General features: G+C 42.4%; 1 protein-coding gene across 14 annotated transcripts in view; it reads right to left on the bottom strand.

Annotated features, from left to right (window-relative positions):
- The window catches only part of tns1b (tensin 1b), a 313,864-nt gene that overhangs the window by 94,162 nt on the left and 192,282 nt on the right, over nucleotides 1-27,420 (bottom strand). For 10 of the 14 annotated variants that reach the window (XM_014164411.3, XM_014164404.3, XM_014164408.3 and 7 more), the window contains 2 exons: nucleotides 14,121-14,162; nucleotides 815-864 (listed from right to left, as the gene is read on the bottom strand). In XM_014164411.3, coding sequence (XP_014019886.1) covers nucleotides 815-864; nucleotides 14,121-14,162 — 92 coding nt within the window. Of the gene's footprint in view, nucleotides 1-814; nucleotides 865-3,857; nucleotides 4,269-14,120; nucleotides 14,163-27,420 lie in introns of those variants that run through there. The other 4 variants (XM_014164409.3, XM_014164419.3, XM_014164414.3 and 1 more) reach the window with 2 other exon arrangements.

Genomic DNA, 27,420 nt, shown 5'->3' with positions numbered 1-27,420 from the left:
CTGTCCATATTTAAAATGTCTAACTACATCGAGTCCATTTGGAGACTGCATTATTTGTGCCAGAAGTACTCGGGACAGAATTGAACCCACACAAACACGCTAGGCCTATAGTATATGTGCGCGCTGAAGGCAGTGGCCCTAATCGCTAAACCCCCCCAGGCCACAATTGAACTGAATTTTGACAGTTCATTCGTAACCTTAGGATACACTAGACACTTGTATGTCGTAGCCTAGTGGAGACCAATAACTATCTTGTGTTGTTAAGCTATATAAAACGACAGTTGTCGATGTGTATGGCTGAATTTCAGATACATTTTTGTTCATTTGAATGTTGCAGTAATAGGACCTAGGCCTATTGCGAGCAAGAGAGAACATTCTTTTAAGATAGCGAGCCATGATCCCAATGACTCGAATGCTCCCGAATGGAGAGAAAGAGAACTGTACATGTTTAGCCAATCACAAGGCTCACTTGAATTTCCTGATTCATCAGGAAAATTCTCCAAAACAAAAGAGTGATCAAATGAAGATCCGACATCTATACTGTGCGTGGGAGCGATTCAATGAGAAGGAAGGAGTGAGCCGTAAAACGAACTACACGGAAATATCCCTGAAGAGTGAGTCTACTTTCATATTTTCATTGCATCCCCCTTTTCATGGTTCTTCATATTGGTGAAAGACAGGATTTAAACCATTTTGAAGTCCCTGTGTGGGGACTTGGTTTCCTTTTTGGAGTTGGCTCGGAGGGAGGGAGAGGAGAGGACAGGAGAAGAGAGAGGAGAACCTTGCAGAACACCATGTGATAAAAGGCTCTTACCTTGATGATCTGCGCCGAGACTCCATACTCTTTGTGGACTTTGTTGAACCCTGAAACAAAAGCAGACATAGAAGCCATGAGTCATTATAGCGAAAATTCTTAAGTGGGAGACTTAAGAGTTAGACATCAAACCCAACATACAGTTAAGCTGGTTGACAGCGAGAAAGACCAAGCACCCAAAATAACCTTGAACTCATAAATCACCAAAAGCATTTCTTTCGCACACATTATTTTGGTGTGTGAACACATGTTTTGGGGCAGATCCATGGGCAGTTATTATAATTTACAACAAATGGTTATTTCCCGAAATGGATTTGAAATGATTGTTTTTCACACACACACAATAAAAGTGAGGAATACACACAAACAATGTATAGTAAGTAGATGAAGAATACTACAACTAAGAGCACAACAGTCATAGACTAAGAATCATCATTATCATGCGAAACACTCATTCCCCCCAACACACATAAGAGAAGTCTGCATTGTACAGTAAGTAGTCCCTGTTTTTACTCTTTACTGTCTTTGTTTTTACTCTCTTTGGGCCAGTTTCCCAGACCATTTAAGAGTTACAGTACTATACACATTACCGGTATAACTATAGCGGCATTTCTTTGGCTGCCCTCCCATCCACTCCCATAGAGGTCAAAGATCAGAGAGACTTATACACTCCTCTTGGGAAGGGGGAGGCAGGGTCACATGAGCTCAGGTGAAGACCTGATGTTATCTATCATCATCCATTTCTTCAGTCTGGCTGAGGGCTTGGCGATATGGCCAAAATATCATATCACTGTATTTAAAAAGAAATTGGACGTTATGACTGTATTTGACAGTATTTTATGTTTTTGAAAAATAAAAGTTCTACATTTTCTTTATGATAGTCCGTGACCCTAGGGTGGCAACACATATACTCTAAGTGATTTTAATGGGCATTTCTCCATTCTGATTGTTTTAACCCCCCAGAAAACCCCCCCAGAAAATCATAATGTTCATCATTTCTAGGACTTATTTTTAACCAAATATTGCAATTGTGATTTGACTTGCGATTTAGAGCAAAACATTAGGGTGAACTGTTGGAATCATGGAAAAAGAATGACTATTCTAATTCTATAGTTAGAATATAATAGTGGGCACTTTGAATACAGTGTTGTTTGACATGGCAACGAATGAAAATGCCAGGGAGGAGTTATTGTGACAGGGTAGGAACTAAAGTGTTGATAAGTGTTTCCTAGGGGACCCTATAATCTTTGGCTACATTGAATGTTTTCTCTCTCTTAGCTACTTCATGTAGCTAACATATTCTTGCTCTGCGTATTCCTTTTTGATTTAGAAGATACTGTTATACAAACAACATTATGATTTAAGTCCACACCATCACTGGTATTATCAGGCTGTATAACTAAATATGTTTGCGCTTACTCAGTACATTTATTAGCTAGTTAGCTAGCATTAGTGCTAACAATTAGCATCTCACAAGATTCAGGCCCAACTTGCTAAGAAAAGATAAACTAGCTGTGTGCAGATTTAATAAACACACTGATAGTGTCGTTATAGAACGCTAGTGGATTTATATTAAGAAGCAAAGTGAAAACAGCATTGATGTCATCAACATTGTTGCATGTGCTGCATTGACCATGCAGACTGAACGCAAGAGTCTTGTGGTCTAGGAACAACAAATGCACTCCTTGAGTGACAGGGGGCGTGGCTAGGTCTGTGTGGAAAGCGCCATGGAGAGAGAGAGAGAGTGGAGAGAGATGACTCAAGTAGCGAAGTAAACTATAAAAATGGACGTTACACACGGCGTATCACATTTAAGAAACCAAACACTCAAATACCCTTATAGAAGATAAAGTAAAAACCTAAACCGGTCCCTGCATTAATACCAGTATATCATAAAATACGGTATACTGCCCAGCCCTAGTCTGGCTAACCACACTAGTTATTAGATCTCTCCTTCTCTTTCTCTTTCTCTCTACCTCTAACTCTTCTCATCTTCTCTCACTCTCTTTCTCTCCAACCCTCTCTCTCTCATTAGTACCCTGCAGAGCCAATTTGTTTTGACAACTTCTATCCCTTATTCCCAAGGCCCTTTTCTTTAACAAGTCCCCCGCGTACACATGTGGCTAGGCCGATTGTAGCGACACAAAGTGTAGCCCCAACATCTGTGTCTCTCTCTCTCTCTCAAGCTAAATGCTTCAGTATGTCGGAACGCAGGACGGCTATTCAAGTGGAGAGAGAGAGTCGCTAGAGGAGGACAGAAACAAATGAAAGAGAGAGAAAGAGAATGAAAGGACTATCTTGGGTAGGACAGATGTAACCAACAAGGCGGACCAAAACAAACAGTCTAGCCTATAGCTTGATGACTAAAAACTAATAGAGACTGGGACGTTGAATTGTGGGAAAGTGATTGGTTCCTAATTAGTCAAAAACAATGACTGTACAGTTTTATGAGTGTGTGTGTGGAGGGGGGGGGGGGGGCTGTTCTGGTGACATTCCAGTACATACAGGCCTAAGTGAAATAAAAGTCTAACTATTTCCAAAATTTCCTCATCACAGAACAACAACCAACTCCAAATCAAATGTCCAGACAATGTTCACTTCATCATACTTCAATCACCCCCCCCCCCCCCCCCCCCCCCCACACACACACACACACACACACACCTATAACCCCTTGAGCAACAACTAGGAGGAGGGTGGGTTTGGGGAGGTAGCAAGGGGGGGTCTCCATGGAACCCTGATCAAAACCATCTGGGAGCCTGGCTTTACAAGCAGACCTTACAAATTAACCAACAGAGAGAAAGAGGTGGGGAGAGAGGAAAAGGATGGGGGCTGGTAGGTCTGAAAAGGGAAAGAAAAAGAAAAGTTCCACAACAAACGACCCGAGTATGAACAGAACAGGAGGAAAGACGGGAAAACTCAGACGAAAAACAAAAAAGAGACACAAGACAAGAGAACAGGTCATTCGTGTAGCCTACCTCGCCCCCTTCACAGGTACCCCAACCCTCTCCCTCCTCCCTTCCCTCCATTCCTTCTTTCCTACCGTCCTAAACAGGTAGCCTGTACTCCATCGCCAAGCCCCCCGTAGGGAGGACAGACGTCTTCGCAGGGACCCTCCCCGGTTCATCTCTGGAGAGGAGTGAAAGTCTCTCTCTCGCCTTCTCTTCCTCTGTCCTTCTTTCGCTCTCCTGTTCCACCCTCCTCCACAAAACGTTCTCTTCCAGTGGAGGAATAAAGAAGAAAAAAGGTTTCCGCTATTTTGGTCAAGAGGTTCCAACGGGGCACCACATGCCTATAGCCTCCACCAGACTCCACAGAGTGTTTGCTCTCTTTCTCTCTGGGTTTGTTTTCTCCCTCTTTCCCTCCTTCCCTCCTCTCTCTCTCTCCCTCCCTTTCTCACACACACACATCTTTGCCCCCCTTTCCCTCTCCAAATCACTCTTCCCTCCTTCCCTCTCCCTCTGTATCTCTTCATCTTCCCCCTCTTGGTCTCTACCTCTCTCTCCTCTCTTCCATGCTGTGATTTTGTAACACTATGCCCCCATGTTCTTTCCCTCCCTAGGGTTAGACCCCTGTCAGCTGACATGCCGCCTTCACCCACTCTCTTCCTGCTCTTCATTAACCCCACTCTTTTCTTGCTCTTCATTAACCCCACTCACTTCCTGCTCTTATTTAACCCCTTCCTGGCTGTGTGTGTGCGTGTGCGTGTGCGTGTGTGTGTGTGTGTGTGTGTGTGTGTGTGTGTGTGTGTGTGTGTGTGTGTGTGTGTGTGTGTGTGTGTGTGTGTGTGTGTGTGACAGGACATCCATATAGTTCTTGATAAGGGTAAACTAAGGGTAAACAGTCCAGACTGTCACAGGCCCAACTGAAGAAGGTCAGAAACAACAGCAATACCCTTTGGCTTGACATGGAAATCACAGATGACCCCTATCTTGACCTAATCTCCCATGCTGTGATACCTCACTAGAGTTCTTCAATTATTGTTCAGCAGCATTTGTCTAGTCATTGAACTTATGTCTCAGTCCAAGTAAAGAGGGGAAAAAAACAGATGACTAAACATAACAACAAAACACTAACAAAACCAGGACAGAGAAGTGGGTATTGCACATGTAGTCATATGATAAGCTCTGAGAGACTGAGGGGCCCAGGAACACTAGTGAGACTGAAAGACGTCAGTGTAACCACAGAGCTAATGCCCATGACCGGCCCTAGGAGCTACGTGTTGCAGTACACGTCCCATGATGCTTTGGGCTTTGGCAGACACTTTCTTGTTCATCTGTACAGACTTCAATTATGCCCTCAGCTGTAAAAGTCAGACTCAATATGAATCTGCGCATTGTACTATAAGCAATACGGCAGACGTGCGCCTGTGACAGTCTGGACTGTTTACCCTTAGTTTACCCTTATCAAGAACTATATGGATGTCCTGTCACACACACACACACACACACCACACACACACACACACACACACACACACACACACACACACACACACACATACATAAACACATATACCCACAAACCTTCCCTCCACACACAACCTCCGACCTCACCCAACAGCCATACTCCCCCAAACTCGTCCACAAAACAAAGACAAATGGAGCCAAAAGGTTGACCGCCTCCTCATCTCTCCTCATCCCTCCTCCTCAGACAGACAGACAGATCCTCACAGTCCATTTGTTTCAGAGGGATCTAACCCAGGATGTGCATCAGTCAGTAGATCAGGGGGATTTGGCCCACAGTGAGGTCATTAAATTAAACACGGGATGCCAGTGGTTTAAGCCCCCAACATCAATGATTGAATCATAGCTATCTGATTACATCTGAGCTTTAGCAAAATCTAAATGCATATTTATGGCCAAATAGGATTCCAAGTTGTAATAGTAAGTGTGTGAGTCAGATTCATGAAGTTCTGCAGTAGTGTTGTGTTTATGTGTGCGTATGTGTGTGTGTCGCTTTGTTTGATTAGTGGGAGAAATACTGTAGACAGAAGATAAACTCACTCTGTTACCTGTGAAATTGTGAAATGTACAGTATGTATGTACACACATTGAAGTACACACACAAGATAATGGCTCACGTACATACGGTACATTAAGCATTTCCGAGTATAACTGACTGCAGACTCCCAATGGAACAAAGATAAAGTCTCGCATCAAAATTATACGTTCATCCATGTTTCTCAACCGTCAAATTTCGATGTTGTTGCAAACATCAAATTGCGAAGGGATTTTTTAAAGATAAGGGTTAAGGTTTGGGATAGGCTTAAAACAAAAATCTTAAAACAACTTTTTATCACTGGATTCAAACTTGCAACCTTGGTAATCAGAGGCAGATGCTTACACCCATCTTCCATCCCTGTCCACAATCCCCGTAGCAAATCCGAAGGTAATAGCCCTCACTGTTGCCCCTAGTGGTCAGTTTCCATGTCAACTCCCAATGTCCTCAGACATGGATGGACGTCAAATACTGACTTGTATCACTGGTGACCTGGCTGAGATAAATAGCATAAAAGTCTGCAGGCATGCACAAACACACACACACACACGCACACGCACACAAACGCACACACGGCTCTAGATAGTTCTTAATATTCCTCCTTAAATATGGGCTGCGTCTTGGCTTGGGTCATTCAACTTTCTACAGTTTTCCCTGTTAGTTAACACTATCAGTGTTTCCATTTACTGTGGATATTGTGATCAAATCAATGCAATATTAGCCACTTTCAATGCAACATACTGAAACAAAATGAGCAATGCAAGAGATTTTGTTGAAGGCACAAAGTAACGGACTAGGATTCTATTGCGCACGACTCAGCCCGTACTCTACACAGACCGATGCGGCATAACTAATCAGAGCTACGGTAGGTTTATATCAAATCAAATCACATTTTATTTGTCACATGTGCCGAATACAACAGGTGTAGAACTTACCATGATATGCTTAATTACAAGCCCTTAACCAACAATTCAGTTTTAAGAAAACAGAGCTAAGAAAATAAACTAAAGGATTCTTTTTTTTTTTTAAGTAACACAATAAAATAACAATACCGAGGCTATATACAGGGGGTACCGGTACCAAGTCAATGTGCGGGGTACAGGTTAGTCAAGGTAATTTGTACATGTAGGTAGGGGTGAAGTGACTATGTATAGATGATAAACAGCGAGTAGCAGCAGTGTAAAAACAAGGGGGAGGGTCAATGAAAATAGTCCAGGTGGCCATTTGATTAATTGTTCAGCAGTCTTATTGCTTGGGGTTAGAAGCTGTTAAGGAGCCTTTCGGACCTAGACTTGGCGCTCTGGTACCGCTCGCCGTGCGGTAGCAGTGCGGTAGCAGATAGAACAGTCTATGACTTGGGTGACTGGAGTCTTTGACAATTTTTTAGTCCTTCCTCTGACACTACCTAGTATATAGGTCCTGGATGGCAGGAAGCTTGGCCCCAGTGATGTACTGGGCTGTACGCACTACCCTCTGTAGTGCCTTACAGTCGGATGCCGCAGAGCATTTGCCATACCAGGCCGTGATGCAACCGGTCAGGATGCTCTTGATGGTGCAGCTGTAGAACTTTTCGAGGATCTGAGGACCCATGCCAAATCTGTTCAGTCTCCTGAGGGGGGAAAAGGTGTTGTCATGCCATCTTCACAACTTTTTTTGTGTGTTTGGACCATGAGAGTTTGTTGGACACCAAGGAACTTGAAAGTCTCGGAATGCTCAACTACAGCCCCGTCGATGTGAATGGGGGCTCAACTACAGCCCCTTTTCCTGTAGTGCACAATCATCTCATTTGTCTAGCGAAAAATAGACCATTGTCATAAATGGATCTGTGCCATTTACTTTGAACTGGACTGTTTACAGCTGTGGTCGTGAGTAGATGTACTTGTTTTGAGATCAAAGCAAGGGCTACATGTAGGCATGTGTGTGCATTTTGTTCATATCCTTTGCTAGTTAGTGAGTTATTAGCCCAGTTATAGATCATTTGTAGTCAACAATAGGGGATTGATTGCTTCCTACAAGAGCACAAAACTTGTACATTTCTAGACATCTTTGAAAAGCGAGTCTGGTAAAGAGCTTTTTTTTTGTCTTAAAGGGGTAGTGTTGTATTTTGAGACAGGTTTGAATAAGCTAAGTAGCCAGTAGGCAGAGGGTAGCATCATGTATCTGATTCTCTGTAATAATGATATGGGAATAATAATACATTGTATTTTGTAAAGTGGTTTCTTGCATCAAACAACACAACAACATTTTCAGTCACCTCCTTGTCTGAAGGACAAGTGGATAAACAGATTAATGTCAAGCCCTGCATGTTTTTCAAAAGTCTCATGGAATGTAGGCCTATATTGAACACAACACATTGGCTGCTACTGTAGGCTAACAACTATTTCCATGTTAAAATGTTATGGGATGCATTTTCGCCATAGTTTTTTTTATAGTAGGCCATTCTGGTAGTCTGGTAGGCCTACATTATGATCAAATAGCCACAGTAGCCTACTTGGCCACTGTTAAAACTGTAACTTAAAGCGGGTACAGCCTCAGTGTTCACAGTAAAGAGCGCTGGAAGTTGCACAGAACTTTCACAATGTTCAATTTTGCACTCAGCAGATGTGAAATTTGCTCAGTGCCTAAAAGAAATTGAGGGAACATTAGTCATAAGTCCCAATCTGTAACGTGATACTTCCTTTCGCAGACTAAATATTACCCATTCCGAACAGAAAAGGAAGCGTGTCATAGGCAACCTATGCTGTATGCTTGGCTATAAAACTTGCATGGCTGGCTCTGTACTGGATACTGAATACACCATAAAAAAAAAAATACATTCACAAATGCAAACATACAACACACAACACAAATGTAGTAGTAGTAACTAATACAGACAGTCTCTCTCCCTGTATGTGTGTGCGCGTGTGTTGGTTAGTTCATGCATGTGTACGTGCATGCATGCGTTCGTTCGTTTATGCATGTGTTTACATGTGTGTGTCTGTGCGTGTGTGTCTGTGTGTGTGCACATGTTTGTACATGTGTGTGTAACAGCAGGACAAAGCTCAAAGGGTCTCACTACCCCCTGAGGTTGTGTGGTCAGTGATACACCATCATATGGAATTCAGCTGAAGAGAGACTAAACATTTATTTGGATGAACGCAGAGCGCAATTACTCATACACAGCTGTGACTGGATCACAGTGTGTTTGCATGTACACTGCATATTGCATTCATTTGTTTAGTTTCTTTGTGTTTATGTGTATTTGGTTATGTTCTTTTATGAATGAACACAATAGATGAGTGTGTATGTACAGTACCAGTCAAAAGTTTGGACACACCTCCAGGGTATTTCTTTATTTTTACTATTTTCTACTTTGTAGAATAATAGTGAAGACATCAACACCATGAAATAACACATATGGAATCATGTAGTTACCAAAAAAGTGTTAAACAAATCAAAATATATTTTATATTTGAGATTCTTCAAAGTAGCCACCCTTTGCCTTGATGACAGCTTTGCACACTCTTGGCATTCTCTCAACCAGCTTCATGAGGTAGTCACCTGGAATGCATTTCATTTAACAGGTGTGCCTTGTTAAAAGTTAATTTGTGGAATTTCTTTCCTTCTTAAAACCTCTTGGGCTGTCTGTGAGTATAACAGAACTCATATGGCAGGCAAAAACCTGAGAAAAATTGAATCAGGAAGTGGGAGAAATTAGAAATGTCGTTTTTCTTTTGAATCCCTTGAAAAACTACAGTGACATAGGATTTACGTTGTACCTCCTAACTCTTCCATTGGCTGTCAACAATCTTTAGGAACTGGTTTCATCCGTCACCTGTTACCGGGCAGAAAATTATGGCTCAGTCAATCAGTGGCCAGTCTGAGGTGAGGTGTCTCGTGACGAGCATGCATGTGACTTCGCTGTTCGTTATTTTTCTTCTGGGATGAATACCTATTGCCCGGTTGTAAAATTATCGCAATTTTACGTTAAAAAATACCCTAAAGGATTGATTGTAAACATCGTTTGACGTGTTTCTACAAACGGTAATGGAACTTTGAACATTTCGTCTATGGATTTGCGTCCACGCCACATGGCATTGTAAAGTGTTCTGGATGGGTCAACAAAACGGACGTATTTCGACATAAATTATGGACTTAGCAGAACAAATCAACATTTCTTGTGGAAGTGGGACCCCTTCTGAGTGCATTCCGCCGAAGATCAGCAAAGGCAAGAAAATATTTTGAACATATTTTTTTCGATTTGTCGACGCCGTGGTTGTAGGCTAACTGTAAAGCTTAGCATTGAAGGCTAAGTTCTGTACTCAGAATATTGAACAATGTGCTTTTTCCGTAAAGTTATTTTGAAATCTGACAAAGTGGTTGCATAAAGGAGTAGATTATCTCTAATTCTTTAAATAATTGTTATTCATTTTGGCAACTTTTATGAGTTATTCTGTAAATGAATGTGCCTATTCACCGGTGGTTATGGGGAGAAAACATTATCTGAACGTCAAGCGCCAATGTAAAAATTGGGTTTTTGGATATAAATATGAACTTCATCGAACATAAAATGCATGTATTGTCTAACATGATGTCCTAGGAGTGTCATCTGATGAAGATTGTCAAAGGTTAGTGCTTAATGTTAGCTGTATATCTGGTTTTGTGATGGCTATCCGTGCTTGGAAAATGGCTTTTTTTTTGCTAAGGTGCTATGCTAAAATAATCTAATGTTTTGCTTTCACCGTAAACCCTTTTTGAAATCGGACAATGTGATTGGATTAACGAGTAGAGTATCTTTAAAATACCGTATAATACTTGAATTTTAATTTTGAGATTCTTTTTTTTTTTTTCGCGCCGTGCTATCTCACTGGTTGTTGTCCAACCAATCCCGTTAACGGGATTTTATCTCGAAGGGGTCGTCAAGAGGTTAATGCGTTTTAGCCAATCAGTTGTGTTGTGACAAGGTAGGGGTGGTATACAGAAGATAGCCCTATTTGGTAAAAGACCAAGTCCATATTATGGCAAGAACTATCACGTTTTAGGGAAGACCCAGATGCAGACAGTGTCGAAGTAACAAAAGTGTATTACTAGAACAGGGGGCAGGCAAAACGACAGGTCGAGGGCAGGCAGAGGTCAGTAATCCAGATCAGAGTCCAAAAGGTATAGAATGGCAGGCAGTCTCAGGGTCAGGGCAGGCAGAGGTCAATAAAACAGTGTGGTGTGAAAAGGTACAGAATGGCTGGCAGGGTCAGGGCAGGCAGAATGGTCAAAACAGGAACTAGAAACAGACAGGAGCAAGGGGAAAAACGCTGGTAGGCTTGACGAACAAAACTAACTGGCAACAGATAAACAGAGAACACAGGTATAAATACACTGGGGATAATGGGGAAGATGGGCGACACCTGGAGGGGAGCACAAAGACAGGTGAAACAGATCAGGTTGTGACAAAGAAGAGCTCAAATAAGCAAAGAGAAACGATAGTCCATTATTATTTTAACACATGAAGGTCAGTCTATATGGAAAAATATTCAAGAACTTTTAAAGTTTCTTCATGTGCAGTTGCAAAAACCCTTAAGAGCTATGATGAAACTGGTTCTCATGAGGACCACCACAGGAAAGAAAGACCCAGAGTTACCTCTACTGCAGAGGATAAGTTCATTAGAGTTACCAGCCTCAGATTGCAGCCCAAATAAATGCTTCACAGAGTTCAAGAAACAAACACATCTCAACATAATCTGTTCAGAGGAGACTGCGTGAATCAGACCTTCATGGTCGAATTGCTGCAAAGAAACCACTACTAAAGGACACCAATAAGAAGAAGAGACTTGCTTGGGCCAAGAAACACGAGCAATGGAAATTCGACCTGTGGAAATCTGTCCTATGGTCTGATGAGTCCAAATGTGAGATTTTTGGTTCCAACCGCAGTGTCTTTGTGAGACGCAGAGTAGGTGAACGGATGATCTCCTCATGTGTGGTTCCCACCGTGAAGCATGTAGAAGGAGGTGTGATGGTGTGGGAGTGCTTTGCTGGTGACACTGTCAGTAATTTAATTAGAATTCAAGGCACACTTAACCAGCATGACTACCACAGCATTCTGAAGCGATATGCCATTCCATCTGGTTTGCACTTAGTGGGACTATCATTTATTTTTCAACAGGACAATGACCCAAAACACACCTTCAGGCTTTGTAAGGGCTATATGACCAAGGAGGGTGATGGAGTGCTGCATCAGATGACCTGGCCTCCAGAATCACCAGACCTCAACCCAATTGAGATGGTTTGGGATGAGTTGGGCTGCAGAGTGAAGGAAAAGCAGCCAGCAAGTGCTCAGCGTATGTGACTCACCACCTGGATTCGGTCTTATGTAGCAACATTTGAATTTCTTTTTTTTACATTGAATAAAATTGGAGACTCATCGCTAGAAAATGGTAAATCATACACTGCATTTGAGGAACCAATGGGAAAGTAATTATGCTTTGAAAATTGATCAACTTGTAAACTCACTTTTGAGAAAACCGTCTTTCAATGTTTTTGTACAACTATTGGAGAGCCCTTCTTTGTCTACACCCATTCAGCATTGTTCACACCCCCTTAAGCCTTAGCTCCACCCATTTATTTAAGGGTTGATCCAACCATTCTGTACTAACTTGCCAGCTACTTCCAGACATCTAAGAAAGAGAGAGAACAGCTCCCAAAACATTAATCGCCCTATCGCGTTCAGAGCGCACACTGGACGCTCTGGCCAATAAGTACGGTTGTTCCGAAAGCTCTGACCTCACAACTACAGTCAAGCACCCATGCAAACTGGCTAACATTGGCTAGCTACTTCCAGACACATAATGAGAGAACACCTACTCTGACCATTTTACTCGCCCTAGCAGAGCTGGTTAGGCTTTTTTCATGTTATCCAGAGCGTTGGTGACTGTAACTGTGCCACTGGTAACAATTGAATTATGCTTTGTTGCTGACGTTTACTGACACCGGACATATTCAATGGGTGTTGAGCGTTCAAAAATGCATCAGTTATTCTGCGCTCTGGCACACTAAGACGAGAGTCTGTTGTTAAAAAATGTAGCTAGGTAAACAATGAATCCCAACGCATGACATAACGTTAGTTAGCGAGCCAGCCAACTAACGTTAGCTAGCTAGCTAACAGTACACTTTAACTTGAAATGAAAATACTTTGTCAAAAATAGAGTGGAGTCTTTTGTTAAGACATGTAGCTAGCTAGCTAAACAGTGGGAAGGTTGCACTTTTTCTGTGGCTCTGCTAACTAGGCTCATAATTTAACAATTTTATTCGTATTTACAGATGGCATACAAGCTTGATATTAAGGCACATGAAAGGTCACATGTTCGAGAAGGCATTTCTGCCAAAAAACGCATTGTTAAAAAAAAAATGTTACGTTCAAACAGCTCTCCTGTTAAGTTGTGACTTGCGACATACGCCTAGTTTCCTGAATTTGGTCACATATGTGGGAACTCCTTCAAGACTGTTGGAAAAAGATGGTTGAGAGAATGCCAAGAGTGTTCAAAGCTGTCATCAAGGCAAAGGGTGGCTATTTTGAAGAATCTCAAATATAAAATATATTTAGATTTGTTTAACACGTTTTTGATTACTATATGATTCTATGTTTTATTTGATAGTTTTGATGTCTTCACTATTATTCTACAATGTAGACAATAGTACAAATAAAGAACCCTGGAATGAGTTGTGACGATCGTCGTAGAGAGGAGACCAAGGTGCAGCATGGTAAGTGCTCATGATCACATTTTATTATTACTCAGAACACTAAACAAAATAACAAACAAAGGAAAACAAATGTCACGTTCTGCAGGCTTTGACTGAGCTGTACAAAAACAAGATCCCACAACAGAAGGAGGGAAAAAGGGCTGCCTAAGTATGATTCCCAATCAGAGACAACGATAGACAGCTGCCTCTGATTAGGAACCATACTCGGCCAAACACAAAGAAATATATGACATAGAATGCCCACCCCATATCACACCCTGACCTAACCAAACAGAGAAAAACGGCTCTCTCAGGTCAGGGCGTGACATGAGTAGATGTGTCCAAACTTTTGACTGGTAATGTATATTATGCATATATCTGTTGTTTTTACCTGAGCAACAAAAAGCCAAAAGTATTGTGCATTGTTAAGAGCTTAAAGTCTTGGTCAAGATTCTTGGCTTGTATCACAATGATAATAACACAATGGAGCAAAAGCATCCCTCATCCCTCTTTTAATGGTTTGAGTTGTTTTAGCTAGAAAAATGAAATAACACACACCCAACCAAATAGAATATAAGATGCAGCTCAAACTCACCATAGTCTCTACATACTTCAGGGGTATGTCGTTACCAGGTGCCTAAAAGAGTAAAGAGAGAGAGGGAGAAAGGGAGGAGAGAGAGCGAGAAAGAGAGAGAGAGAAGGTGAGATTACTGTAAATACAGTATTCAACCTGCAATGGGGAAGCTTGGTTGTGATAACACCTTTTATAGACTGTTTGCATTAGCACTGTTTTATATACACTACTTCACACTTGAATGGCCAATAACATCCTTACTATGGGGGGCAGGCTGTATCACATACGTCCGTGATTGGGAGTCCAATAGGGCGGAGCACAATTGGCCGAGCGTCGTCCGGATTTTGCCGAGGTAGGCGTCAATGTAAATAAGAATTTGTTCTTATCTGACTTGCCAAGTTAAATAAAGGTTACTTTTTAAATTTTTTATTATAAATAAAAAATAATTCTGTGCCAATGTTTCTCCCACAGTATGTGTCATAATCAGACCTAGGGCAAACATTTTTCTTTCAATTACTAATGTGCAGTTGATTTAGCTCGGTTGGCACAACAGAACCAACAGTGCCAAAAATGCAAACCCCACTAAATGTAAATTGAAATAAAAACAAATAGTATTTTGACCCAGGTCAATCTTCTGTCATATTCCTATAGTGTTTTGTCTGAAAGGGTGCTTTTCGAGGGCCTAGAATTCCTTAGTGACCGAGCTGGGTAAAAGTGGAGCTGGTATACGCCTTGAGTGCGTAGGAGCATCCATAAAACCTTTGAGGTAAATATTTACACTAGGGCCTCTATTTTCAGCTGGCGTTAAGGAGACGCTAGTGTCAAACGCATGCTCTTTGGCAACTTTGACCAGCGCTATGCTATTTTCGAACCCCTACTTTCCACTTTCATCTGTTGGACCTAACTGTGAAATCGTAGCGATCAGCTTGAAGCCTGGCTATTTGCCTGTTAGTTTACCTTTCACGTGGCAAAGTCACTAGCAAGCCATATTAACGGTGATGGTAGGCTAATCTTATTATTTGGGCAATGTCCAATAATCGAACATGCAGTGCATTTAAAAAATGTGAATGCAAGGTGTGTAGACAAATATGTCCATGTTGAAGCCAATAAAAACAAACTAGATTGGCTACATGTTTGTTATAACTAGGCTTATTGTAGGGTTACTGTATTTATTTAATAAACTATCTTCAATGGATGGGACAAACATCCATGCCTCCTGCCAGAGAGCCCTTGGGCCTATGCGTGCACACATTGCCTTATGCTCATGGAATGATAGATGTGATTTATGATATCATGCTTTTGACTTGATCCGATTTTGAAATATTGTTGCTGTTTTAAAAAACACATTGATTGTTTTTCGTTTAATTTGATTAAAAACCAAACTTATTAGAAAGATTCCCCATCCATGGGTTTATGCTGAGAAAGCAAATGGCTCAAATGCAATGCAATTTTGTCTGCTATTTCGGGAGAAGTGCAAATAGGATCTGTAAGATGGTTCAATGATGTTTGTATGTTTATAAAACATTTGGGATCAGTATAACGGTGAGTGGATATTCCCCATTTCTCTATATATTGGATCTTTGAACAGCTCCTGTGAAAAATTTGCATATGTGTAAAACCCTCCATAGTCTAAGTTGCCTTGTCTGTATTATACGCCCACGGGGAGCAATTACAGTGGCTTGCGAAAGTATTCATCCCCCTTGGCATTTTTCCTATTTTGGTTCCTTACAACTTGAAATTAAAATAGATTTTTGGGGGGGGTTGTATTATTTGATTTACACAACATGCCTACCACTTTGAAGATGCAAAATATTTTTTCTTGTGAAACAAACAAGAAATAAGACAAAAAAAAAATGAACATTTGAGTGTGCATAACTATTCACCCCCCCAAAGTCAATACTTTGAAGAGACACCTTTTGCAGCAATTACAGCTGCAAGTCTCTCGGGGTATGTCTCTACAAGCTTGACACATCTAGCCACTGGGATTTTTGACCATTCTTCAAAGCAAAACTGCTCCTGCTCCTTCAAGTTGGATGGGTTCCGTTGGTGTACAGCAATCTTTAAGTCATACCACAGATTCTTAATTGAATTGAGGTCTGGGCTTTAACTAGGCCATTCCAAGACATTTAAATGTTTCCCCTTAAACCACTCGAGTGTTGCTTTAGCAGTATGCTTAGAGTCATTGTCCTGCTCGAAGGTGAACCTCCATCCCAGTCTCAAATCTCTGGAAAACTGAAACAGGTTTCCCTCAAGAATTTCCCTGTATTTAGCGCCATCCATCATTCCTTCAATTCTGACCAGTTTCCCAGTCCCTGCCGATGAAAAACATCCCCACAGCATGATGCTGCCACCACCATGCTTCACTCTGGGGATGGTATTCTCGGGGTGATCAGAGGTGTTGTGTTTGCGCCAGAGATAGCGTTTTCCTTGATGGCCAAAAGCTCAATTTTAGTCTCATCTGACCAGAGTACCTTCTTCCATATGTTTGGGAAGTCTCCCACATGCCTTTTGGTGAACACCAAACGTGTTTGCTTATTTTCTTCTTTAAGCAACGGCTTTTTTATGGCCACTTTTCCGTAAAGCCCAGCTCTGTAGAGTGTATGGCTTAAAGTGGACCTATGGACAGATACTCCAATCTTCGCTGTGGAACTTTGCAGCTCCTTCAAGGTTATCTTTGGTCTCTTTGTTGCCTCTGATTAATGCCCTCCTTTCCTGGTCTGTGAGTTTTGGTGGGCGGTCCTCTCTTGGCAGGTTTGTTGTGGTGCCATATTGTTTCAATTTTTTAATCATGGATTTAATGGTGGTCTGTGGGATGTTCAAAGTTTCTGATATTTTTTTATAACCCAACCCTGATCTGTACTTCTCCACAACCTTGTCCCTGTTTGGAGAGCTACTTGGTCTTCGTGGTGCCGCTTCCTTGGTGGTGCCCCTTGCTTAGTGGTGTTGCAGACTCTGGGCCTTTCAGAACAGGTGTATATATACTGAGATCATGTGACGGATCATGTGACACTTAAATAAATTCCACCTGTGTGCAATCTAACTAATTATGTGACTTCTGAAGTTAATTGGTTGCACCAGATCTTATTTAGGAGCTTAATAGCAAAGGGGTGAATACATATGCACAAACCACTTTTCTGTTTTAAATTTTTTCGAATTTTTGGAAGAAGTAATTTTTTTCATTTTACTTCACCAATGTGGACTATTTTGTGTACGTCCATTACATGAAATCCAAATAAAATCCATTTAAATTACAGGTTGTAATGCAACAAAATAGGAAAAACGCCAAAGGGGATGAATACTTTTGTAAGGCACTGTATGTTGCCTGTAACTGTATTTAGACATAGCCTATTTAAAAAAGTTATTGTGTAATCATTTTAATCGACTATGAAGGCGCGATTCACACAGTCTCATCTGAACAGTTGATGTTGAGATGTGTCTGTTACTTTTACTCTGTGAAGCATTTACTTGGGCTGCAATCTGCAGTTAATTGCCGATTTCAGAGGCTGGTAACTCTAATGAACTTATCCTCTGCAGCAGAGGTAACTCTGTGTCTTCGTTTCTTGTGGCGGTCCTCATGAGAGTCAGTTTCATCATAGAGCTTGATGGTTTTTGCGACAGCACTTGAAATTTTCCGGATTGACTGACCGACATGTCTTAAAGTAATGCTGGACTGCTGTTTCTCTTTGCTTATTTGAGCTGTTCTTGACATAATATGGACTTGGTCTTTTACCATATAGGGCTATCTTCTGTATACCACTCCTACCTTGTCACAACACAAATGATTGGATCAAACGCAATAAGAAGGAAATCAATTCCACAAATTAACTTTTAAAAAGGCACACCTGTTAATTGAAATGCATTCGAGGTGACTACCTCATGAAGCTGGTTGAGAGAATGCCAAGAGTGTGCAAAGCTGTCATCAAGGCAAATGGTGGCTACTTTGAAGAATCTCAAATATAAAATATATTTTGATTTGTTTAACACTTTTTTGGTAACTACATGATTCCATATGTGTTATTTCATTGTTTTGATGTCTTCACTATTATTGTACAATGTAGAAAATAGTAAAAATAAAGAAAAAATGTGGAATGAGTAGGTGTGTCCAAACTTTTGACTGGTACTGTATTTGTTTTAATATAAAACATTTTTTTTACCCCTTTTTCTCCCCAATTAGTAGTTAGAGTCTTGTCCCATCGCTGCAACTCCCGTACAGACTTGGGAGAGGAAAAGGTTGAGAGCCATGTGTCTTCCGAAACACAACCCTGCCAAGTCGCACTGCTTCTTGACACACTGCTCGCTTAACCCAGAAGCCAGCCACACCAATGTGTTGTAGGAAACACCATACAACTGGCGACCGGGTCAGCGTGCATGCGACCGGGTCAGCGTGCAGGCGCCCGGCCCGCCACAGGAGTTGCTAGAGCGCGATGGGACGAGGACATCCCGGCCCGGCCAAAACCTCCCCTAACCCGGACGACGCTGGGCCAATTGTGCCCCGAGTCTGGGTCTCCCTGACCGGGCCAGCTGTGACACAGCCCGGGATCAAACCCGGGTCTCTAGTGATGCCTTAAGCACTGCGGTGCAGTGCTTTAGTCCACCGTTTCACTCGGGAGACTCTGTAAATACACAACTTGAAGCAACCACATATTTAGCCATGGAGCATGTTTCAATTGGCCAGTGAGATGTAAAGCCTTGACACGTCCACAACTTATCAAAACCTAGTCCTTTTGCGCCACCACCAGCTACTGCGCACATAATTTCAGTTGTGAAAATACAGATACGCACCCTCAAGTCTGTAGCGGCACCGCCAGCACCAAGTTTGTTCAAATAGAGCCCTAAGAGACACATCCCTTCCGTTAGCCCAGCCCAGAGACCATCTCCATCCCCACTGCTGCAGCACACCCATCACAACCATATACAGCCACGGAGAGACTGAGAGAGAGCGTGAGAGAGTGACAGAGCGAGCGAGAGAGAGAGAGAGGAGAAAGAGAGAGTGGGGAGGAGAACGAAGAAGAGAGAGAGAGAGAAAGAGGAGGAGAGGGAGAGACAGAGAGATATGTCCAAAAATATTGTTTATTTATAATGACCTAGGCCTCAAGGAATCCATGATGTCATTGGTCAGGGTGGCTCTGGCTAGCTTCAAATTGTTAGAGTGATATGAGGAGCTATGGAGAGGGATGATAGCCTATATACACACAAACTAAGTAAGAAGACCGGAATTCAATAGTAAAGCAGTGCGTATCAAAGTCCACAGCGCTGGGTTCAAACAACTAGGACTTGGATTAATATGGGAAGTATGCTTCAAATGTATAATACAGCTACAGACACCACTACGAAGGATATGTGTGCATGTGTGCAAATTATCATTCTCATTGACTCTAAGGATTACTGTGAGGGGTTCATAGTTTACAGAACAGTTCTAACACTAAGGGAACAGTCCAACACCTCCTTTGGGGAGTATAGCCTACAAACCCTACTAAGTTCAGACAGCGCCTGAAAGAGACAATAATTGGTCCTGTGTGGATTATTTGGTAAGCCTGTGGGGCTAGCAATACCATGGTTGAGCGTTCAATTGCCACAAGGATCACATACACATACAAAAAATGTATGCACTGTACTGTAAGTTGTTTTGGAGAAAAGTATCTGCTAAGTTTAGTTTAGTTTATTAGGATCCCCGTTAGCTATTGCACGTACAGCAGCTACTGTTCCTTGGCGTCCACATAAAATGTACAAATACATGACAAAGTACAGAGACAACAAGAGACAACAAAAATACTATTTACACAGTATTCATATATACATATGCATATTATTATATACAGTACAGTTAAATTAGATATTTAGAAATAGGAGAGGCACTGGGATACAATACACTACATGACCAAAAGTATGGGGAGACCTGGTCGTCAAACATCTCATTCTAAAATCATGGGCATTAATATGGAAAAATTTGACGAACTGACTTGTTGGAAAGGTGGCATCCTATGACGTTGCCACGTTGAAAGTCACTGAGCTCTTCAGTAAAGCGTTATACTGTCAATGTTTGTCTATGGAGATTGAATGGCTGTGTGCTCGATTTTATACACCTGTAAGCAATGGGTGTGGCTGAAATAGCCGAATCCACTCATTTGAAGGGGTGTCCACATACTTTTGTATATATAGTGTATGTTAAACTTGCTTTTTGCCTGAGTAACCTCTGGTGGCAGAGGATTCCACGATGACACGTCTCTATACATAACTGAGCAATGCATTAAATCTGTTTTTGGTTTGGGTACCGTGAAGAAACTGGTATGTCTGGTGGGCTATGTACGTATGTCTGTCTAAAGTGCATGCAATACATTTATACAAGTGGTTAGGCATTTTCAACATACAAATATTTCTTAAAGAGACCAGAAGAGAAGTAGTCAATTTCTCCACAACCCTTAACCATGCAAGACTATCATGCATGTTGTAGATGTTAGTTCTGTGTGTGAAGATAAGGGGAAGGCGTGCTGCTTTGTTTTAAGCCAGCTGCAGCTTTGCTAGGTCTTTCTATGCTGCACCTGACCCTATTACCGGACAGTAATCAAGATGGGACAAGATCAAAGCCTGAACAAGTAGTACAGTTGATCTTTGTGTCCAAAATGATGAAGATTTCTTTATAACAGACAAACCTCTCCCCATCTTCACAACAACTTTGTCAATATGACTTGGCCATGATAACTGACCATCTTGTTCAATGGTCACACTCTTTCTCCAGTTGAGGTTTAGGTCAAAGAGAATGCTTTGAATCAAAACAATGCTTTTGGTTTTAGATGTATTGATGTGTCAGTATGTTAGAGGCAGCCACTCAATGTTAGTGATGGCTGTTTAACCTGTCTGGGCTAGGGGGCAGTATTTTCACGGCCGGATGAAAAACATACCCAATTTAAACAGGTTACTACTCTGGCCCAGAAACTAGAATAGGCATATTATTAGTAGATTTGGATAGAAAACACTCTGAAGTTTCTAAAACTGTTTGAATGGTGTCTGGGAGTATAACAGAACTCATATGGCAGGCAAAAACCTGAGAAAAAGTCAACCAGGAAGTGGAGGATCTGAGAATTGTAGTTCTTCTTTCTAGTCCCTTTCGAAACTACAGTATCCGTGGGGTTACGTTGCACTTCCTAAGGCTTCCATTGGCTGTCTAAAGCCTTCAGAAAGTGGTTTGAGCCTTCTCCTGTCACTGGGCAGAGTATAGGAGCTCAGTTTCTGAGTGGACTGCATGGCAACAAAGGGATTGGATATGCGCTGTCACGCGAGCACGCTGTTCCTTCTTTTTCTCCTTGAATGAATACGCTATTGTCCGGTTGGAATATTATCGCAATTTTACGCAAAAAATACCAAAAGATTGATTTTAAACAGCGTTTGACATGCTTCTAAGTACGGTAATTGAACATTTTGACTTTACGTCTCTGGTTCCGCGCTCGCGCGTTATGCCTTTGGATAAGTGATCTGTACGCACGAACAAAACGGAGGTATTTGGACATAAATATGGATTAATTGGAACAAAAACAACATTTCTTGAGGAAGTAGCAGTCCTGGGAGTGCATTCTGACGAAGATCAGCAAAGATAAGAGAATATATCTAATACTAATTCTGAGTTTAGGTTGCCCCGAACTTGGCGGGTGTCTGAATAACTCGCCGTGATGGCTGAGCTATGTACTCAGAATATTGAAAAATGTGCTTTCTCCGTAAAGCTATTTTAAAATCTGACACAGCGGTTGCATCCAGGGGTAGTCTATCTATAATTCTTTAAATAATTGTTATATATTTTGTCAACGTTTATGATGAGTATTTTTGTAAATTGATGTGCACATTCACCGGGCATTTTGGTGGGAATACATTTTCTGAACATCACGTGCCAATGTAAAATGCTGTTTTTGGATATAAATATGAACTTTATCGAACAAAACATACATGTATTGTGTAACATAATGTCCTAGGAGTGTCATCTGATGAAGATTTAGCTGTGTTTTGGGTTTTATTGACACATGTCCTTGCTTGGAAAATGGCTGTGATTATTTTTGTCTATGTACTCTCCTAACATAATCTAATGTTTTGAAATCGGACAATGTGGTTACATCAAGGAGAAGTGTATCGTTAAAATGGTGTAAAATAGTTGTATGTTTGAGAAAGTTGAATTATGCATCCCACCTAGCCCAAGTCTGATGGCCTTGAGAAAGAAGCTGTTTTTCAGTCTATCGGTCCCCGCTTTGATACACCTGTACTGACCTTGCCTTCTGGATGATAACGGGGTGAACAGGCAGTGGCTCGGGTGGTTGTTGTCCTTGATGATCTTTTTGGCCTTCCTGTGACATCGGGTGGTGTAGGTGTCCTGAAGGGCAGGTAGTTTGCCCCCGGAGATGTGTTATTCAGACCTTACTACCCTCTGGAGAGCCTTACGGTTGTGGGCGGAGCAGTTGCCGTACCAGGCGGTGATACAGCCCGACAGGATGCTCTCGATTGTGCATCTGTAGAAGTTTGTGAGTGTTTTTGGTGACAAGCCGAATTTCTTCAGCCTCCTGAGGTTGAAGAGGCGCTGCTGCGCCTTCTTCACCACGCTGTCTGTGTGGGTGGATCATTTCAGTTTGGCCATGATGTGTATGCCGAGGAACTTAAAACTTTCCACCTTATCCACTACTGTCCCGTCGATGTGGATAGGGGGCTGCTCCCTCTGCTGTTTCCTGAAGTCCACGATCATCTCCTTTGTTTTGTTGACATTGAGTGTGAGGTTATTTTCCTGACACCACACTCTGAGGGCCCTCACCTCCCCCTGTAGGCCGTCTCGTCGTTGTTGGTAATCAAGCCTACCACTGTAGTGTCGTCTGCAAACTTGATGATTGAGTTGGAGGTGTGTATGGCCATGCAGTCATGGGTGAACAGGGAGTACAGGAGAGGGCTGAGAACGCACCCGTGTCGGGCCCCAGTGTTGAGGATCAGCGGGGTGGAGATGTTGTTACCTACCCTCACCACCTGGGAGCGGCCCGTCAGGAAGTCCAGGACCCAGTTGCACAGGGCGAGGTCGAGACCCAGGTCTCAAGCTTAATGACAAGTTTGGAGGGTACTATGGTGTTAAATGCTGAGCTGTAGTCGATTAACAGCATTCTTACATAGGTATTCCTCTTGTCCAGATGGGTTAGGGCAGTGTGCAGTGTGATTGCGATTGCGTCATCTGTGGACCTATTGGGGCGGTAAGCAAATTGGAGTGGGTCTAGGGTGTCAGGTAGGGTGGAGGTGATATGGTCCATGACTAGTCTCTCAAAGCACTTCATGATGACGGAAGTGAGTGCTACGGTGCGATAGTCATTTAGCTCAGTTACCTTAGCTTTCTTGGGAAAAGGAACAATGGAGGCCCTCTTGAAGCATGTGGGAACAGCAGACTGGGATAAGGATTGATTGAATATGTCCGTAAACACACCAGCCAGTTGGTCTGCGCATGCTCTGAGGACGCGGCTGGGGATGCCGTCTGGGCCGGCAGCCTTGCGAGGGTTAACACGTTTGATTGTTTTACTCACGTTGGCTGCAGTGAAGGAGAGCCCGCAGGTTTTGGTAGCGGGCCTGTCAGTGGCACTGTATTGTCCTCAAAGCGAGCAATGAAGTTGTTTAGTTTGTCTGGGAGCTAGACATCGTGGTCCGCGACAGGGCTGGTTTTCCTTTTATAGTCCGTGATTGACTGTAGACCCTGCCACATACCTCTCGTGTCTGAGCTGTTGAATTGCGACTCTACTTTGTCTCTATACTGATGCATAGCTTGTTTGATTGCCTTGCGGAGGGAATAGCTACACTGTTCGTATTCGGTCATGTTTCCGGTCACCTTGCCCTGATTAAAAGTTTTGCACGAATGCTGCCATCAATCCACGGTTTCTGGTTGGGGAATGTTTTAATAGACGCTGTGGGTACAACATCACCGATGCACTTGCTAATAAACTCGCTCACCGAATCAGTGTATTCATCAATGTTATTGTCCGACACTATGCAGAACATATCCCAGTCCACGTGATCGAAGCAATCTTGAAGCGTGGAATCCAATTGGTCGGACCAGCGTTGAACAGACCTGAGCACGGGCGTGTCCTGTTTTAGTTTCTGTCTATAGGCTGGGAGCAACAAAATGGAGTCGTGGTCAAATTTTCCGAAACGAGGGCGGGGGAGGGCTTTATATGCGTCGTGGAAGTTAGAATAACAATGATCCAGGGTTTTGCCAGCCCGGGTCGCGCATTCGATATGCTGATAAAATTTAGGTAGCCTTATTTTCAGATTAGCCTTGTTAAAATCCCCAGCTACAATAAATGCAGCCTTAGGATATGTGGTTTCCAGTTTACATAGAGTCAAATGAATTTCTTTCAGGGCCGTCGATGTGTCTGATTGGGGAGGGATATACACGACTGTGATTATGATCGAAGAGAATTCTCTTGGTAGATAATGCGGTCGGTATTTGATTGTAAGGAATTCTAGGTCAGGTGAACAAAAGGACTTGAGTTCTTGTATGTTGTTTTGATCACACCACATCTCGTTAATCATAAGGCATACACCCCCGCCCTTCTTCGTACCAGAGAGATGTTTGTTTCTGTCGGCACGATGCGTGAAGAAACCAGGTGGCTGTACCAACTCTGATGACGTATCCCGAGTGAGCCATGCTACAATCTCTGATGTCTCTCTGGAAGGCAACCCTTGCTCGGATTTCGTCTACCTTGTTGTCAAGAGACTGGACATTGGCGAGTAGTATGCTCGGGAGTAGTGCGCGATGTGCCCGTCTACAGAGCCTGACCAGAAGACCGCTCCATCTGCCCCTTCTGCTGGGATCCGATCCATTGTCCTGGGTGGTGGACCAAACAGAGGATCCGCTTCGGGAAAGTCGTATTCCTGGTCGTAATGTTGGTGAGTTGACGTTGCTCTTATATCCAATAGTTCCTCCCGACTGTATGTAATAAAACCTAAGATTTCCTGGGGTAACAATGTAAGAAATAACACATAAAAAACAAAATACTGCATAGTTTCCTAGGAACGCGAAGCGAGGCGGCCATCTCTGTCGGCACCGGAAGTAAACCGTATGTACGTAATCAGCTATGTGTGAAAACATTTCATCACAGGTAAGACATTTAACTACTTTTAGCTGTACAGTCCGTTTGTTTGTGTTGTTGGTCTTGGCTAGCTTAATGTTCTGGTAGGTAGCTTGCCAGCACTCACTCATGTGGCTGCCAGCACCATCATGAAAAGGGGAATGAGGGATACCGGTACAACATTACATTTTTCAAAGTAGCGAGAAAAGTCGGGAGCATGCAATGTTGAAAAGTAATCTTTAGAAATGCTGTACTTTTCATAAATGTAGTTTTGATGTTCTGTCTAATACCGACTGGGACTATGAGGTCAGAGAGACTGAGTATGTATGAGGTCAAAGGGACTGCGTGTGTATGAGGTCATATTGACTGAGTGGGTATTAGCTCAGGGAGAATGTGTGTATGTTGTCATAGACTGAGAGGGTATGAGGTCAGAGAGACTGGGTGGGTATGATGTCAGAGAGTCTAGAGACTGTGGGTAATAGGGTATGATGTCATAGAGACTGAGTGGAAGGTCATAAAGACAGAGTGGGTATGTCAGAGAGACTGATGGGATTTGATGTCATAAAGACTGAGCGGGTATGAGGTCAGAGAAAGAAAAGATATAGAGACTGGACACCTGACTTAATCAAATGCAATTGCAGTGGGTTTGTGATAAGTGTGTCTGTGACATAAACATGTTAGGCCAGTATTCAGTCCATGTGCAACTCACATGGACTGTACATAGCGCCTAGATTCACATAACTCAAATAATTATAAGTCACCCTAGGAAGCGCCCAAGAAGAAAGGTACAGTGCAGGGAGTTTCCCAGTGTGAGGACACAAATATACCCAAACAGAGTCTCCTTGGAAATGACACACAGCTAAATATAAATCACCAGGCCAGCTCATTTAGATGCCACATCTCTAGCGACTTCAGCTGGAGATGGCCAGTCTGGATCCAAACCAGGAGCTAAACTTTGTGTGTGTGTGTGTTGTGGGCAGACTCATGGCCCAGGGTGTGTATTACATCTCTCATCTCTTTCTCCCTCCCTCCCTCCTTCCTACTCTCCTTCCTCCCTCCTTCCTGCTCTCCTTCCTCCCTCCTTCCTACTCTCCTTCCTCCCTCCTTCCTTTTCTCCTTCTATCTTTATTATATCCCTATATGGTCACCTCAAATGTTTTGCTAGACCATGGTGCTCTTTGAGATTTCAAAATACATACTGTACCATCTGTGTTGGCCTACGTTTTCTGAATACATCCTGTACAGTCACAATATATAATAACTCCTCATGATTCTGTGTGTATATGTGTCGATTGAACTGTTGATACTAAAACGTTGATTGACAATTCATTTTGTTTTTGCTCTGAGCAATGTCGTTCCCAGTTTTGTTTTTATGAAAAGGAGAGATGAAAAGCATGGGTGAACGCAGAATCACTGGCTATTTACCCCTAAATAATTTTGGAAAGCCTACTTTGCAAAGTTATGAAACACGTCAAAAACGTAGATGTTTTTTAAGGGTTTTCACATTCTTTGCATTACATTCAACAGATTTATGCCCCAATGAAAAGTCCTCAATCCATGCAGGTTCAAAAATGTATCCCATCAAGGGAGAATGTGCTTTCCTTTACATTTATTACTTGGGATTGGAAAAAATTGCCTTTTTCATTCTCATGTGTTCTTCCATAATCATTTGTTTCTAGACAGAAAGCAGTATAGTTATGGTAGAGAGGGAAAATGTACAATCGCTGAGTTGAGAAAAAGGATCTAACGCTACACTGCCTCCTGCTGGTGATGATAGGAACTGCAGTCTAAATACAAAGCAAAGCTACTGGAATTCAGGCCTAACCAATCTCTAGTGTCAAACTCATTCCATGGAGGGCCGAAAGTCTGCTGTTTTTTGTTATTTCCTTTTCATTTGTGTTCAATGAAGACTCAAACAACCAGGTGAGGGGAGTTCCTAACTAATCAGTGACCTAAATTGACCAATCAAGTGCAAGAGAGGAGTGAAAATCTGCGGACAATCGGCCCTCTATAGAATGATTTTGACACCTGTGCTCTAGACCCTACCCTCTTGGTACTTGTGTAGATCTGAAAGGATTGGATGGGTGTATTTTATGGCAGAAATGTCACCTTTCAGAACTACATGAAGTGTGTACTGGGGTTTAGCGTCTAGGGGCTGTGCCTGGACAGCATTCAATGGTTTAAAAATGTAATTTAAACCCCCCTGCCAAGCATGCTTTCTTAAACCACGGAGCTCAAGACATCTT

The sequence above is a fragment of the Salmo salar genome, chromosome 21 (assembly GCF_965601325.2).
Source record: "Salmo salar chromosome 21, fSalSal1, whole genome shotgun sequence".
In the NCBI taxonomy this organism is placed as follows: domain Eukaryota; kingdom Metazoa; phylum Chordata; class Actinopteri; order Salmoniformes; family Salmonidae; genus Salmo; species Salmo salar.
This window is presented reverse-complemented; position numbering and strand designations above follow the sequence as displayed.